We start from the raw sequence: 17,950 nt of genomic DNA on the forward strand, positions 1-17,950 counted from the left end.
TTCCTAGTCTGTGCAGCTTGGGAAGGCTGGTTCCACCTGCTTCTCCAAGCGGATGTTCTATCTGCTGGCCATGATGATAAGGATGGACATGTGACTCAACTGAGGCAAATGAGTGAAAGACAGACATTTTTTGAAGTTTTTGAAGAAAGAAGCTCTCCTTTACCATTGGTGTGGCTTACGGGAGGTGGTTTAGGTATAGAGGTGCAGGTTTCTACCCTTCCATTATGAAGGGAGAGTCTGACTGATAACAAAACCCACAGAGGTGGAGACAGACAAGAAGTAGGAACATTGAGGACTGATTGTAGCCTGTGGCTTCACATTATTGCTTTATCCGCATTGTGTTGGAATTCCTATTGTTCTCAAGCAAAAGAGTCCTCACTGATCCATTTCCCTACCCCCTAGCACCAAACACAATTCTACATTAGAGAACCAGAAAATCCAATTTTCAAAATATCACACTTGAAAATCTTTGTGCCTCTATTAATTTATCTGGAATTAATTTCTGCATCTTTTTCATGTTTCCTTAGCACTCTATAGATAGTTGAAATTAAACTACTTAATAACATTTCATATGTTGCAATTTATTTTTATACTTGTCTTAGATTTTGAGCTAAGAAAAGCAACCATATCTTAATCATCTTTATATCTCTAGTACCTAACATAACATTTAGCACATATCAGATGTCTGACAAACTGTGCTCAAATTAAATTTCCAGAATGGGAGTGTTTAGCAAAGTCCTTCCATCTTTGGAGACTTCCAGCCCAATATCACAGTCATTTGATGAGCTTAATAGAGATCCCAGTCCTTGGTCCCTGGCTGGTTTTAAGTCTGTTTCTCCTCGGATCCATTCCTGGATCTTTCCACTGATCTGCTCTGTATGACAGAAGGGATGATTGTTCATATTTCCACATTATCTGGCATCTGACTAGGTTAGGACAGAATAAAAGGAGAACCCAGAGTATGTCTCCCCCTCTCTCTATCTCAAACCAGGTTTCACATAGTGGCTGACTCCAAAAACTAACCAGATCCTGCTCGTCAAGTCTACTCTAGTTTCAACTTCATCTGGGTGGCCATGGTGCCTGGGCTCCAGGAATATTGCCTCCTTTAAGGAAGGTGATCTCTAGGTTGCCTCACTGTTCTGTTTAGTTTTTCAACATCTTTTCTCGCTTGTATAATCAAATCCAAGCATTGGTTCCTCTGATCTCATTGAGACACAAACCCAGAGTTTTTGCAACTCTAACTTGAGCATAGCTAAGATCAACTGACCAGTCCCTCCACTTAGAGGAGCTTGTATTGAAAACAGATTCATTAGGAAAGTTTAAAATTTTTTAATGTTTACTTATTTATTTTGAGAGAGAGAGAGAGAGAGAGAGAGAGCATGAGCAGGGAAGAGGCAGAGAGAGAAGGAGAGAATCCCAAGAAGGCTCCACACCCAGCACAGAGCCCGACATGGGGCTTTATCCTATGAACCCTGAGATCATTGACCTGAGCCAAAATCAAGGGTCAGATGCTCAACCTACTGAGTCTCCAAGGCACCCCTAATTAAGGAAGTGAAAGTACCCACTTTCTTTCACCAGATGATTTACGCTGGTAGGAATGTTGAAGACCTTCAGGCAAGAAGACTTTCCTTAGCCCATAACAGGAGGTAGGGGATCTCTGCTCGTTATTAATTCCTCTTTAGGAAGGTACAGGTGAGTTTCTAGCCACAAAAGAAAAATCTCCAAGTAATTCAATTTGATAAACATTTTTAAGTCAAAGTTTAACTCACATAAAATTTACTCAGTCAAGTTAATAAAATACCCAAATTTCTGAGTTAGTGTATGGCAGCATAAATGTAATTTTTGTTACAAAAATTCAACATTTGATGTTTCCACTATTAAGCTCTGCTGCAAAAAGAGCAAACACATCGAATCTTAATTCAACAGGGTCACGGTGCATAAACTTCTTGTAAACTTCTGAGGCATCTTCTAACAAAGCCTCATCACTAGTTCCTCCACAGTTAATTGGAAATTGTTTCTGTTCATCTATTTCATAGATATGCCCATCTACGTGAACTAATGCAATAAAGCACGAACTAATGCATTCTGTTCATTGCTATACATCAGTCCTTGGTGTGAGGTGTCAGGGTACAGGTAAGAATGAGACATGTAGGCAACATTGTGACGTGGTTCAAATTCACCTTGATTATCTGAACACTCAGATCATTGGCTCTCTGGTACCATGTTCACATTCCTTCCATCAAAGACATTATTCCCACCAAAACCCACCATGCAAAGATCAGTTACCTTGAAGTAGAAATGACTGGTGGCAACTTAAACAATTATCCACTGAGAGGAGTTTGCATTTCAATGGGTATTGAAATCTTAATATAAAAAAATTAATCTTCTTCAGAATTTGAAACAGGAGCAAGTTGGGGTAGTTATTCATGGGCCGGGATGGCTTCCCACCCTCCGTAATGAGACCACTATTCCTTGGCCTACATTTTCTACAGTCCCACTCCAAAGGTATTAAAAGGCTTTTACAAAATATTCTACTCCATTGTCACTTATGATGAAATGTGTATAGGTAAAGCTACATTTTCAAAAACCTTGTGTTAGAATAAAGGACTTCCCTATGAACAGCCCATTTGAAATACCCATGGAGTATTATGAAATACCCATAGTGAGTATTTCAAAATGTGGTCTTGCTCTTCTCCCTTCCCTTCGTTTCCCTTCCCTTTAGGGGTCCAGGCAGCCCAGCACAGGACATCACAGCCCAAGCTGAGTAAGAAGGGCATCCATGCAATGTGGGGGTGAGAGGCTGCAGGTGGTGATGGAATATGGTTACATACAGAAGAATTGGTCAAATAAATACATGTGTTGAGGATAATGGAAGCCTGGTTTCTTACTTTTGGAAAAGAGAATTACAAATATGGAAATGGAGAACTAGAATGAAACTTGCAGTTGGACAGAAATTGGACATATGAGTGTGAAATCATGTTTCCTAACACAGATAAATATAGAAATACCAGTGTCGAAGCTGTATATACACATGATGTATGTGTGCATGTATGAACATGTGTGTGTACACATTCCCAACTTCTGTCCATGCAGAGGACCTAGAAGTAGTGACATTCCGATAGCAGTGAGATCATCTAGTACCCAGACTGGTTTTCTCAATACTAGCAGGGTCCCTTTGGAGAAATGGTAGATCCTAGGACTAGGAAAGGGAAAGAATGAGAGGAGCCAGGCATGTCAAACTGCTGTCAGAAAGTAAGCAAACAGGGACATGTCAAAAGGACACAGAAGTCATCTTGAAGGTGCTCCCACTGGGCAAATCAAGAAAAATTTGGGGGCACCTGGGTGGCTCAGTCAGTCGGGCATCTGACTTCGGCTCAGGTCACGATCTCACAGTCTGTGAATTGGAGCCCCACGTCAGGCTCTGTGCTGACAGCTCAGAGCCTGGAGCCTGCTTCAGATTCTGTGTCTCCCTTTCTCTCTGCCCCTCCCTTGCTCATGTTCTGTCTCCCTCTCTCTCTCAAAAATAAATATGAAATTGGGAATGCAAGCTGGTGCAGCCACTCTGGAAAACAGTATGGAAGCTCCTCAAAAAACTAAAAATAGGACTACCCTATGACCCAGCAGTTGCACTACTAGGCACTTGTCCGCGGGATACAGGTGTGCTGTTTCGAAGGGACACATGCACCCCTGTGTTTATAGCAGCACTATCAACAATAGCCAAAGTATGGAAAGAGCCCAAATGTCCATCGATGGATGAATGGATAAAGAAAATGAGGTACACATATACAATGGAGTATTACTCGGCAATCCAAAAGAATGAAATCTTGCCATTAACAACTACGTGGATGGAACTGGAGGGTATTATGCTAAGTGAAATTAGTCAGTCAGAGAAAGACAAAAATCCCATGACTTCACTCATATGAGGACTTTAAGAGACAAAACAGATGCACATAAGGGAAGGGAAAGAAAAATAATATAAAAACAGGGAGGGGGACAAAAGAGAAGAGACTCATAAATATGGAAAACAAACTGAGGGTTACTGGAGGGGTTGTGGGAGAGGGGATGGGCTAAATGGGTAAGGGGCACTAAGGAATGTACTCCTAAAATCATTGTTGCACTATATGCTAACTAATTTGGATGTAAATTTTAAAAAATAAAAAATAAAACAAGTTAATAAAAATAAATAAATACACACACATTAAAAAAGTTTTTAAAAAGAAAAATTTGTGAATGAGAATAAATAGATAAGGTATTAGTGATAATATAATAGTAATAATGATAATAAGTAACTGAATAAATTAGGAATTGCTAAGTCCTTAATAAAGTAAATTAATTAATATTTATGTGGTCTCAAAACACATCCTCACACAAATATGTTAATTACAAAGGGTAAACAACTTTGCAGTGGAGAAACCTACCAGACACTGTCTTAAGTGATGAAAGTGAATATTCTCCATAAGAGAAAAAACATCACAATTGGTTGCCTGATAGGATGAAACGAGAAGAGCACAGCATGCAACACTGCTTTTCTGATATTCCTGCCAACGATGCATAACCTATATCTAATCGTAGGAAACCTTGAACAAACCCAAATTGGGGGACATTCTATAAAATAACTGGCTTATAATCGTCAAAAGTGTCAAGGTCATAAAACCAAGAAAAGACTGGAGGATCATTTCCAACTGAAGGAAACTGGACAACTACATGAACAAGTTTTTCTCAAATAGATTAGGGGGTAATAACAAAGCAATATTAATTTCATGGTTGTTTTAGCCATGTTGCAACCATGTAGGACAATGTCCTCACTTGTAGAAAATATAAATTAAAATCTGTAGCAAGATGGAGAAGCAGGTTGGCAGCTTACTCTCAAATAATTCAGAAAACAATGTACTGTGTTTGCATTTTTTCTGTGAGTTTGAGATTGTCTTCTAAATAAGAAGTGTAAAAATCGAATCTCATTCTGTCTTGCATATACAAGTCCCTAATACAGTTCAAAGTTTGTCTCATTTTCTTTATTGTGGTTGGATTCAACTTAAATTAAAATGCAAAGTGTTTAATAAACATAAATCCAATACACGTATGGGAAACAAAAGAGATCTATATTAGTATTTACAACTCTTTAATCTTGTTAAGAGATCAACAACTTCAACACACACTTAGACCTTTTCCCCCTAAGAGATAAATAAATTCGCAGACAATCTTCAAGATAATCAGTGCTGTGTAGACTTTTTTAGTCTACTGAAGTCCAATTTGTAACACAGAACCGATGCAATACTGTAGCAGAAACCATAAATTACAAAGTAATAACTCTCATGCAAAGTAGTTACACTCCCCATGATACACCCCTTCACACAGAACATTACTTTTTCTGAGGAAACAGACTTCTTTCTCTGACTAGGATACTTTACAACATGTCCTTCCAAACTAAAGAAACACTTTACCATTCAACACTGGTATTTTTAAAGCCATTAAAACATCTGGTGACACAGGTAGATTTAATAATCATGCCTTTAAAAGGAAACCATTTTTAAGAGATAACTTACATTTTACTTGTTACATTAACTTATAATGTATTTAATCCCAAGCAGCAAAATAATTACCAAAGATATCAAATAAAACGTTTTAAAACATTCAGTTCGTTAAATATTTACTAGATGGCAAGCTCCTGTGAAGCATAAGCTAGATGGGGGAAAACAAAAATGACCAATATCCACATTAGTCTTCAGGAGATTATCTTCTGCAACCAAGTACAGCATTATTACACATCTTACTGATTCTCAGTGACCCTATCAAGAAGACTACTGCAGAATAATTTGAATTATTAAAATCTACATCTGGAGGAGAAGCGGTGTGCGACACAAATTAATAAAATCAAGGAAACTCAGCTAAACTTCTCTCGAGGACAGAAGTGTACCATGTGTTCAAGTCTTGATGTGATTAATGCTTAGTGTCGCTCCATCTGTACCAGAGAGAGTAAAAGGACTTCCACCATCCTCCTTCACCAAAAACAAACAAAAATATATGAGAGATGATAGATTAAAATGAATATCAGAAGCCAATTTAAAAAATTACTTATGAGATTGAGGGACATGTATCAAAGGGGAGACAGGCTTTGCCAAGGAAATGGGTTGCAGGGTTTGTAGACTCATTGTACATTCATACGAGGCCCGGGTAAATGTTTTTCACCAGTTGACACAACACTGACCTTCACGGGACTGTTTGCTGCTCTGTTGCCAAAACATAGGAGGAAAGCAGGCGACCCATCCATCATACCCTTGGGGCGCTCCACCTGTGTGGTACCCTGCAATCTGTTAGTCTCAAACCATGTCTATACATTGGGCAAGCACTGTATCTAATCAATTATTAACCAGTTTATCATTAACATTACTGCATGACTGTGATATAGGGCAAAACTCATTAAAGTTTAAACAGTCATTTATATCCAGAGGAATTCCTTGCCAAAATGGTATCGGTTCATTTTGAGCTGTGAAATAGACAGAGTAAGGAGTTATATCCCCACCCCCACCCCCACCCCCGAGTACTCATATTGTTCATTCTATTAAAGGTACCATGCGATGAGAATCGACAACATAATCAAAACAAAAATTCACTTTAAAGGGAAGTATTATCGACTTTTTATGAATTGGAATGATAACAAGACAGCAAGCTGACTCATTTGTGTAGAAAAAGATATCACAGTCTTATCATTCTGGAAAAGAATTTAAATTTTTCACCAAACATCACTGAGAGAGATGACTGATTCAATCTCTAGGGCAAGGGGAAAATCTTAATACATTCTGAGATTTGTGATGCCTGCCATGTTTTCACACAGGTTGAAGTAGATGCACTTCATGGGCTTTAACACACATCAAACAATGTTTCCTGTTTGGATACCCATGAGGGAAAATCTGAGACAGATGAGTTAAGTTATTAGTTTGATTAAAGAGATCTGATCTTTGTGGTACTGAAGCTGACAGCAGCCATATGGTACCTGTAAACCAGAATCCTGGGAAAGAACTGTTACTGGGGATTTTTGTGTTTTGTTTTTTTCTCCACCGACTTGTTTGGGGTGGTCGACTGGTGACAACTTTTAATGGAAAGAGGCTCTCACTTTTCGGCCCTTCAGAGGCTGCGGCGGACGGTGATTGCTCAACAGAAAAGCTGCTGCTTCGCCCTCCGCGGTACAGAGGAGAGTGCGGAATGTGGCCAGCTGTTGAAAACAAGAGAAGAGTTCATTTCAGCATAGAAAGTCACACCTGCGGGGACACCTAGGTGGCTTGGTCAGTTAAGTGTCTGACTCTGGATTTCGGCTCAGGTCATGATCTCACAGTTGTAAGATAGAGCCCCATGTCAGGCCAGCTTGGAATTCTCTCTCCCCTCTCTCTGCCTCCCGTCTGCTGGTGTTCTCTCTCTCTCTCTCTCTCTCTCAAAATTAATAATAAATAAACATTAAAAAAAAGTCATATATAACCTTTCCCTTACCAGGAACTAAAATACTGCAGTAAAAGTGTTCTAAATTATGAGTCATGTATATAATAAAACAATACTTCTACTAAGTTCTCACCACTATACAAATACCTATGGGTTCAAAAACTTAAGTACATAAGCATTCTTTATCTGGAGATGAAAGTAATATGAGGAAACAACATCTAGAATGTGGTTCAAAGAGTCCATATCTAGGAATCAGAGAATGTCACCTACCAAGTTCAGAAGAGGACAGTGGAAAGGTCACTGCACTGGCTTTCAAGGCTAGGTCCCAGTTCTGGGCCTGGTACAGACCAGTTGTGTGACCTTGAGCTCTAGCTTCATTTACTTCATCTATAAAGTAATGCATTGGATTATATTCCTTCAATAGCTGTCTTCCAACTCTTGGAACTACAATGGACGCTTATCAGTATTCCGGCACAACATGGCCTCAATTCGCACAGGAACCTTGTGGTCCTCATCCTATGGAATTTTGATCTTTTAAGTACTGTTTTCCTGAAACAATTACTTTGCCCTCACCATACTTGAGCCTTGGAAACAACAACCATGGTAAACATCCAGTACCCTTCAACCTCTGATAATGTTTAAATACAATTTAACTGGGATAGGCATATTTCTCATCAAAAGAGCTTAATTTTTCTTATTACAAAAAATGTTTACTTATCTTACAAACTTCATACAATATACAAGCATCAAGAGGAAGACAGAAGTTACTAGTAATCACAAGACATAATCACAGTTAACATTATGGAGTATATCCTTCCAGATGTTTTTCTTTATATAAACACACAAGCACACATGCACGTACACACAACATGTTTTATTACAAAAATAGGCTCAACTACCATGCTCTTTTGAAACTTTATTTTTTTAATTAATATATATCTTAGATATCTTGCCTGTCAATAAACATAAATCTATGTCACTATTTTTTTAAGTTTATTTAATTATTTTGAGAGACACAGAGACAGTGTGAGTAGGGGTGGGGCAGACAGAGAGGGAGAGAGAGAAAATCCCAAGCAGGCTCTGCACTGTCAGCACAGAGCCTAATGTGGGGCTTGAACTCATGAGACAATGAGATCATGACCTGAGCAGAAACCAAGAGTCAGACACTTAACCAACTGAGCCACCCAGGCACCCCTATGTCACTACTTTTAATTGCTGAAAAGTTTTCTATTATAAGCAGGATTTATAAATTATTCACCAATTCCTTGGTGATTTAATATTTTTTATCAAGATTTAGCACTGGTCTACAGTAGTAAAATGAAGATTGCTAACTGAATAATTCTACTGTCACAAAAATGTTCATCTAAAATACATTGTCAATTAACACAAGTAAGTTTTGGGTGTTTGTTTTGCTGCTCTGCTTCAGCAAAGACTAATTATTACACTATTGAGAATGAAAGCCTCCATTGTCTAAGCCGAGTTAGTCACCTAATCGCAGAGGCAAGTAGATTCAGACTAGGATACATCTATTAAGTTTCTGTCATCATCATTTAACTGAAGCCTAAAAGGATGTGGGCCTACATGGCAGAGAAGTAGTGGGATCCGTACTTCCCTCATCTCTAACTGAAGCCTAAAATATTTCTTGCACAACCCTGGCCAGGATGGGAGGCAGAGGTGACAGAGGTGCTCCACAATAAGCAGGCAACAGTTTGTAACCACAGTCCACGGAGATAAGTTCATGCATCATATACAAGCAGCCAGGTCTCTCCACAAATGATACTTCGAGGTGTCTTTTATTATTTATTTTTTTTAAGATTTTATTTTTTAAGTAATCTCTACAACCAACGTGGGGCTCAAACCCACCACCCTGAGATCACGAGTCACATGCTCCACTGACCAAGCCAGCCAGGCGCCCCAAGGTGTATTTTAAGAGGTATAGATATGGGCAAGACAAATATTTACAACTTAACTGTTACTCATATTTCATTAGACCAAATTATAGCTAAAGCCAGATGAGACTTGAATAATTGTCTGGTGAAGTCAAGCAGCAGAGGAAAATAAAATCTAAACTCTGGAGCCATAGGGAAGACACCCAGGTTTTTCCCCAGACCATGCGGATCAGGTTTGTCTGGAGTGACCTCTCCAGGTGGCTGTGCAGGAATCCGGAATCTGGAATCAGGGCACCCACTTGCTGGCCTAGGCCAACATGACTTGCCTCCCAGTGAAACTGCTGATTCCTCTGAAAACCTGGGCTTTATTTATCTCGCCCATCCTCCTTATAACTCCTCTGCAAGTTGATCATGGCTCCCTACCTCTGCAACACCTTGACCTCATGGTGTAAAACTGGAATTTACTCTAGATCTTTCTCTGAACCTATCCTGATGTCTCACCAAACCCCTGACCTTTCTGGCTCTGGATCTCCCTCCCAATCGCTTTGCCCAGGTAGGTAGACCTACATCTGCCAGTGTCTGCTCAGATTTGCTTTTCTTGGCTCTGCACAAGAAAATGCACATCCTTGGCTGGCCCCTACCAGTCTCCTTGCTTTCCGGACCCCAGGCTTCTTGCAGACAGAGAATCGGCCACTCTGTCACTAAGGCTCATAGCATCTGCGGGGGTCCTGGCAGCAGTCTCCACAGATCAGCCTGATGTCTGAGGTGGGTATGACCTGTTTTGCTATTTTTCTTGGCTCTAATACTCAAATTTTAATGTCCTTATATAGCAAGCCCAGCAAGCAGAAATACTCTCTTCTAATGTTTTGTAAATAACTTTGCTTATGTCACTCCAGTGCTCAAATGTCTAATGGCACTCCACTGCCTGCCAAAGCTGGATAATAATGAAAATAAAATCTCTTACAGAACATGGTAGGCCAGGTAATGTGCTAAGTGCTTTATATACATATCTCATTTAATCAATGATATACTATTATCCCCACTTTAAAGATGAGGAACTTGAGGGACAGCTAGGAAGTTTCAATAAATAAGCCGTCTGGCAGGTAAGTCATATACTAACTAACCACTACTGCATCTCTTTTCCCCCCTATTTTCCCCTAATGTCTTTTCATTAAGTTTTTATTATGGAAACTTTCCGACATACACAAAAGTAGAAAGGGCAGCATAATAAACCACCACAAACCCATCACCCAGCTTCAACAACCATTAACACAGCCAATTTCATTTCACCCATATTCTCATTCATTCTCTTTCCACCTCCCATCCTGCCCAAACTGGATAAGATTGAAGCAGATTCTGAACATCATATCGTTTCAGGTGTAAATATTTCAAAATATAATTCTAAAATGTGTAATATTTCTACCTCTAATAAGACCCCCAAAACAAACTTATTAGCCTGGCTTCTGAATCACCAGGTTCTAACTAACTAGATTATCTCCGATTATGACCACACACAGGTTCTGTTCTAAGCCAGTTTTATGAAGGGTGGCTCCAGAGCATCTGAATGAAAAGACTTTGGGGTAATTCGTAAAACTTCAGGTTGCTGAACTCTACCCCAGACCTTCTGAATCAGAAATTCTGATAAGGCCCAAGGGTCAACATTTTGGTAAGCTTCCCCAGGTAACTGTTGTATACTCTAAAGCTTGAGAACTTCAGGTACAAACTTGCCCACATATCTTCTGTACTTCCTTTACTTGCCTTATTTATGGTGTTCCATCTTGAAATTGCTCCCTTTCCTTTACTACTTCGAACCAGTCACCACGTTTTCCCTAGACCAGATGTCAGCTCTTTCATGAAGTCTTTTCCTGATTTTTCCAATAAAATAGTCTCTCCTTTTTTAAACATCCTTACACTTTATATCTCTTATGTACCAAGCACAGCCATTGTGATATCCTTTCTTATGCATTTATTTTATCTTGTCTATCAGATTACAAACTACTTGAGGATAAGGGACATTTTTAACACTTCTTTGTAATTTTGTGTATTATGCCCTATAAGAATTAGCAATTATTAAACGATTCTAGAATTGACTTGTACTGTCTCCTATAATTTAGAACTTTAATTTCAAAGCTAACTATACACAGTTTTATATCAAGTCAAAATCAATGTTCAAGCAAATGGATTCTTTCCCCATTTCACATTTAGCCTAAAGATGCAGAAGCTAAGAAAACTATTCCTAGATCATTATCATTAATTACAAAATGTAACATTTTACTATTTAAAAAGGATGTTAGAACTTTGCTTCCAGATATGCTGGACTGCAGACAACCTCCCTGTGGAAAACAACGCTAAAACCCAGATGTAATACAAAAAGCAACAAGTCACAGGTACTGGAGAGTGAACAGAAGCAGAGGGACTCAGGTGGGGAGTTTATGCTCACTTGAAGGAGAGATGGGAGCTCTATAAGTGAGTTCTGATTTCCAGTTTTTCACCTGGAGCTGAGAAGAGTCTGCAAGGTGCACACAGTGCAATGGAGCACACTGGTGTTACAAGGATAGAGGCAGAGAGGGTCATCAACTCTACACCCAAGAACCACACATGGCTGTACTGAGACCAGAGCTGCTGTGTGAGAACGAAAACCTGAAGTTCAAGCCCTACCAAAAAAATTACCTGCTAGCACAGAGGAAAAAGTGCTCATCAGAGAAAAATAACCGAATCCAGAATGTCCACAACTTAATGGTCGTCACATCTAGAATACAATAAAAAATTACTTAACATGCCAAGAGGCAAGAAAATGGAACACCTTCTCCAAATAAGCAACTCCATTGCTTATGAAGTGACATAAGCAAAGTTATTTACAACATCAACAGTCACACCCAAGATGAACCAAATTAGGAATTTACAAGGATTTTTTTTAACTTTTAAGTTTTTTGTTAATGTTTATTTCTTTTTGAGAGAGAGAGAGAGTGTGTGTGTGTGTGAGCAGGTGAGGGGCAGAGAGAGAGGGAGACACAGAATCTGAAGCAGGCTTTGAGCTGTCAGCACAGAGCCCAATGTGGGGATCGAACTCACAAACCACGAGATCATGAGCTGAGCTAAAGTTGGATGCTTAACCAACTTGAGCCACCCAGGGGCCCCTGAATTTACAAGTATTTTTAAATGAGTATTTTAACTACCTGAGGGTCATATGTTAAACAAAGCATCATTTTAATGCTTGAGAAATCTTAGCAGAGTAGTGGTAAGTCTCAGAAGAAAAATAGATATAATAAAAGAGAACCAAACAAAATTTTAGAACTAAAATATAGAATTGCTAAAACAAAAAAATTAACTAGATAGACTTAATAGTCAAATTGACATGACAGAGGAAAGAGCAAATGAACTTGAATATAGATAAGTAGAAATTATCTCTGGTGAAGAACAGAGATTAAAAAATTATTTTAAAGAAATAGAACCTCGGGGATGTGTTAGATGATATTAAAAGGTTAAAGTATGCATAATTGAAATATCAGAAGGAAAGGAATGAGAAAATGGGGTGCAGGATACATAAAAGTTCAACTCATAAGTCATCAAAAACTTAAACGTAAGAGCTACAACTATTAAAGTATGAAAAAAATATTTGGAGGCATATAGTTAGATTTAAGAAATCTTAAACAGGTCATCAAAAGCACAAATTATAAGGAATAAGTTGATAAAAATGAATTACATCAAGATTAAGAACTTTTGCTCTTCAAAAGACATAGTTTTAAAAATGGGGGGGCAAGCAACAAACTGGGAGAAAACTTTGCAGAACATGTATTTTAAAAAGGGCTTTATCCTGATTGTATAAAGAACTTTTGCAATTCAATAATGAAAAGACAAAACCCAATTCAAAAAGGAAAAGATGACTTGAACAGGTATTTCATCAAAAAAAGATATACGTAGTCAATAAACATAAGAAAAATGCTCAACATTACTAGTCATCAGATGAATGCAAATTAGAAATCATATATAACCTCTAGAATGGCTAAAGTTAAAAAGACTGACAACACTAACTGCTGACAAGGATGTGGAAGAGCTAGAAATCTCATATATTGCTGGTGAGAATGGAAGATGGAACAGCCACATTAAAAAACAAGATGGCAGGTGTGCCTGGGTGGCTCAGCTAGTTAGGTGTCTGATTCGGCTCAGGTCATGATCTCACAGTTTGTGAGTTCAAGCCCCACATAGGGCTGTGTGCTGACAGCTTAGAGCCTGGAGCCTGCTTCAAATTCTGTGTCTCCCTCTCTCTCTCTCTCTCAAAAGTAAAATAAAAACATTAAAAAATTTTTTTAAAACAATATGGCAGTACCTTAGAGAATTAAACATGAATTTACCACATGATCTAGTAAATCTAGTGTTAGGTACTGCCACAAATCGTGAAAACATGTGTCCACAAAAAAATATATGACAATTATTCCTAACACCCAAATATGGATAGCTATTATTCCAAACTGGAAGCAACCCAAATGTCCATCAATTGGTAAATAGATTTAAAATAATGTGGTATACTCTTATGTGGATCCTGAGAAACTTAACAGAAACCCATGGGGGAGGGGAAGGAAAAAAAAAAAAGAAAAAAAAGAGGTTAGAGTGGGAGAGAGCCAAAGCATAAGAGACTCTTAAAAACTGAGAACAAACTGAGGGTTGATGGGGGGTGGGAGGGAGGGGAGGGGAGGGGAGGTGATGGGCATTGAAGAGGGCATCTTTTGGGATGAGCACTGGGTGTTGTATGGAAACTAATTTGACAATAAATATCATATAATAAAAAAATAAACTGATAAAAAAATAAAATAAAATAATGTGGTATATCCATATCATAGAATATTAGTAAGAGTCAGTGAATCTTAAAAACATTATGCTAAGTAGAAATGCAAAAATCTATGTACTGTCTGATTCCATTTAAATAAAATTCTAGAAAAGGCAGAATCCTAGGAACAGCATCTCAAAGACTGCCCAGAGCCATGGTTGAGGAAGGAGGTAGAGCGCAAGAGAATTTTCAGGCCAAGTGATCTGTTTCATATCTTGATCTAGTGGTTGCTGCACAGTAATATATAATAACAAAATCAACTGCACACTAAAATTCATGAATTTTATTGTATGCAAAGATCATAACAAATAAGAGAGATTTTTTAAAAAAAATAGAGCAAAGAATTAAAACCAAATATTCTGCACACTGAATTCAGCAGATGAGTAAGCCAATTTAGATAATTTAGGATAACCCTAAGAAACTTGGCAGAAAAGTTAGCTTAGCCTTCCAAAGAGAATGATGGATCTGTTATCAAAACTATCTGAAAACAGCATATCTGTTTACTAGCCTGGCAGTTAAATCAAGCATTTCAATAAGTGACTCTGGGGACAAAAATGGGCTTGAATCAAATAAAAGAAAATGAAAACTGTCTGATTTGCCTTTTTGGTCAAACAGTGACTTGGCAAGAAATAGCAGTAGAAAGACCTAGAAAAAAAATTTGGCACTAACTCACTAAAAAAAGAATTTAATCTTCATGGCTAGTGACATTATATGGTAGAATTGGAAAATAAATAAAACAATGTGCCTCAGGGACTTCAAAAATAAACAGCTGCCCAAGTTGAGATTAAAAATTATCGTTTGGAAAGTAACTCTCAAGTGGTATACACAAAAGACATATTCATTTTACTTTATAGGAAACAGATAACTGAATAATCATCTCAACTCTCTCAGGCTTTGGATTTTTTTAAATTTTTTTTTTTAACGTTTATTTTTGAGACAGAGAGAGACAGAGCATGAACAGGGGAGGGGCAGAGAGAGAGGGAGACACAGAATCTGAAACAGGCTCCAGGCTCTGAGGTGTCAGCACAGAGCCCGACGCGGGGCTTGAACCCACGGACCGTGAGATCATGACCTGAGCCGAAGTTGGACGCTTAACCGACCAAGCCACCCAGGCGCCCCTGGATTTTTTTTAAATAACCTCTTTATTTTAGAACAGTTCTGAATTTACAGAATTATTAAAAAGATTGTATGAGTAGTTCTCATATACCTCATACTCAATTTCCCCCATTATTAATATTTTACATTACATGGTACATTTTTCACAATTGGTGAACCGATATTAATATGTTACCATTAACTGCGGTCCATCCTCTATTAAGATTTCCTTTGTTTTTACCTAATACCTTTTTCTGTTCTAGGATCTCACCAGGAAACAGCATTACACTTGGTAGTCATATTTCCTTCAGCATTCTTGATGACAATTTCTCAGATTTACCTTGCTTTTGATTACCTTGACAGTTTTGAGGAGCACTGACCTGCTGTTTTGTAAAATGTCCCTCATTTGGGCTTTGTCTGATGTTTTTCTCATGGTTAGACTGGGATTGGACTTTTAAAATATCTTTTGCTTCATTCTTTAACTCTTAAAATCACATAATGTCTTATTATAAAAATTTAGATTATTACCCAGATAATCATGTCCATCTGGTTAGAAAATGTCTGAAAGTACTCCTACTATAGATTTAAGTAAATGTAAGTAGATCACAGTGAATTATCATTCATACTAAAGCTCTAAAATATAGCTATTATTTTATATATTCTACCATATAAATACCCCATTAATACTTAATATTAATTAATTGAGACCTAAATAAGACACAGCAGTGTATCCACAGATAGTCACAATTCCTAACTTTACAGTGAGTCATTTTTTTTAATGTTTATTTATTTATTTTGAGAGAGAGAGAGCACAAGCACGAGAGCAGGGGAGGAACAGACAGAGAGATAGAGAATCTCAACAAGGCTCCACATTCAGTGTGGAACCCAGGGCAGGACTCGATCTCATGTGAGATCATGACCTGAGCAGAAATCAAGAGTCAGACACTCAACCAACTGAGGCACCCAAGTGCCCCTACAGCAAGTCATTTTGTTTAGGTTAGTCTTATGCATTTTAAGGAACTAAATTATATATTTTAACGTACTCTCTTCCAAATGGCAGGTGGATTTTAAAAAGTTATTTTCCAAGTGGCTTTAAGAAATAAAAATATCCTTAAAACATGAGGAAGAACATGAGCTCCTATTATTACTACCTTATGTTCAAATTTAACAAAGGAATGTAAAAGTAAACAGTTTAACACATGAAGGAAAGAAAAATGTACTCCATTACTAAGGCCACTGAATCAGTGACAGGTCATTTTTCTTATGACACAATGCACCTTATTCATGATTGGAAAAAGTCACAGGAATTTCCATGTCAGTCAAACTCTGGACTTCAATCCCAACTTTTACAAAACGTTTTAATTAGTATGTTCCAGAGTATTATTTGGCTTTAATCCTAAAGACAAGGCCAACAGAAGTTGGATGTGTTCAACATGCCAAGGAGAAATGTTATCTGACATGACCTTGGAAAAGGTGAACCAGCTCTAGTCTTTGATTGGGGGAAAAAAATAAACAGCTAGGAAGGTGGGCTAGCCCAAAATAGAAGTACTTTATCAGCTGCAAAAATTATTAGACTATGTTCTTATTCAGATTTTGCAGCAAGTAATTCAAGTAGGAAAACAAAAAGAAAATAAAACCCACTAAGCACAGCATCCCAGAAGATATAGCATCCACCTGTCAGATTGGTTAGTCACACAGATTGCAGATCTGAGCAGAGTGTCTAGGCCCAAAGACATCTTGAGCCTGCAGACTGCTTGGCTTATCGTGGGGGCTCAATATGTTTTTCAGAAAAACAAGTGAGGAAATGTCTTCACTAAAACAGCACGGGTGCAAATGCTCAAATAGCGCCTTAGCAAATCCTCTAAGTCCCTCAAGCAGCCCCACAAAAGTTCTGTCAACAAAAGCCTAAAGATCCATTGTTGTTCTCACTGCTTACTTTCTGAATGTCAAATTTGTAGGAGGAGCAGGTCTAGGGACTGAGGTCAAAAAGGAGAAAGTCCCCTTGATGAGCACTGGGTGTTGTATGGAAACCAATTTGACAATAAGTTTCATATTAAAAAAAAAAAAAGAGTAGCCTCTCTCCTGATTTGCTCATTTATATCCCAGCCTGTTTATATCTCAGACCAAAAAAGAAAACATTTATAGCCTTTAAAGCCACTTCACTTTCCTCAGTGTCTGTATGCACATGGCATTTCTAACAACTGGGAGAGAAATCATCTAATCATAGAAGGTCAAATAAGAAAGGGACACAAGTTTTACCTGGTCCAACCACCTATCTGATTAATGAAGGGAAAACATAGGCTTCATAATGCAGCAGAAATTAAGGGCAGGGTTTTTATTTTTTAAAAAAGTTTCAGTCCCGTTTCCTCTAGTAAATCAGAATCAACCTTGAAGCAGTGGCATACCTGTTGAGAGCTGATATTTATAGGTTGTTTTAAAACGATCCATGTGACACTCTCAAGAAGAGGTGGGACCGTAAGGGAACCAGGGTATGTCCAGTAGTCCCAGGACGGAGGAAGCAGAGATAATGGGTCAAAATTCGTGAATCGAGTTTGTTTACCCTAGTGGAGAAAAAAGAATTCCTACAAATTACAATGGGATAGCTTTACACAGACCTCAAAAAAACACACATCCCATGAAACACGATTTTACTGGAATTCTTTAACTCATGGAATTATTTAGTATCTGCCTTTGTATCTTTAAAAAAAGT

General features: G+C 38.1%; 1 protein-coding gene across 2 annotated transcripts in view; it reads right to left on the minus strand.

The window, feature by feature from the left end:
* Positions 1-4,985: 4,985 nt before the first annotated feature.
* The window catches only part of CA13 (carbonic anhydrase 13), a 49,138-nt gene continuing 36,173 nt past the window's right edge, over positions 4,986-17,950 (minus strand). For both annotated transcript variants that reach the window (XM_027064295.2, XM_015080483.3), the window contains exons 6-7: positions 17,646-17,801; positions 4,986-7,210 (exon numbers count right to left, since the gene is read on the minus strand). In XM_027064295.2, the coding sequence (XP_026920096.1) occupies positions 7,091-7,210; positions 17,646-17,801 (276 nt within the window). In that variant the 3' untranslated portion in view covers positions 4,986-7,090. The remainder of the gene's footprint in view (positions 7,211-17,645; positions 17,802-17,950) is intronic.

The sequence above is a fragment of the Acinonyx jubatus genome, chromosome F2 (assembly GCF_027475565.1).
Source record: "Acinonyx jubatus isolate Ajub_Pintada_27869175 chromosome F2, VMU_Ajub_asm_v1.0, whole genome shotgun sequence".
Taxonomy (NCBI): domain Eukaryota; kingdom Metazoa; phylum Chordata; class Mammalia; order Carnivora; family Felidae; genus Acinonyx; species Acinonyx jubatus.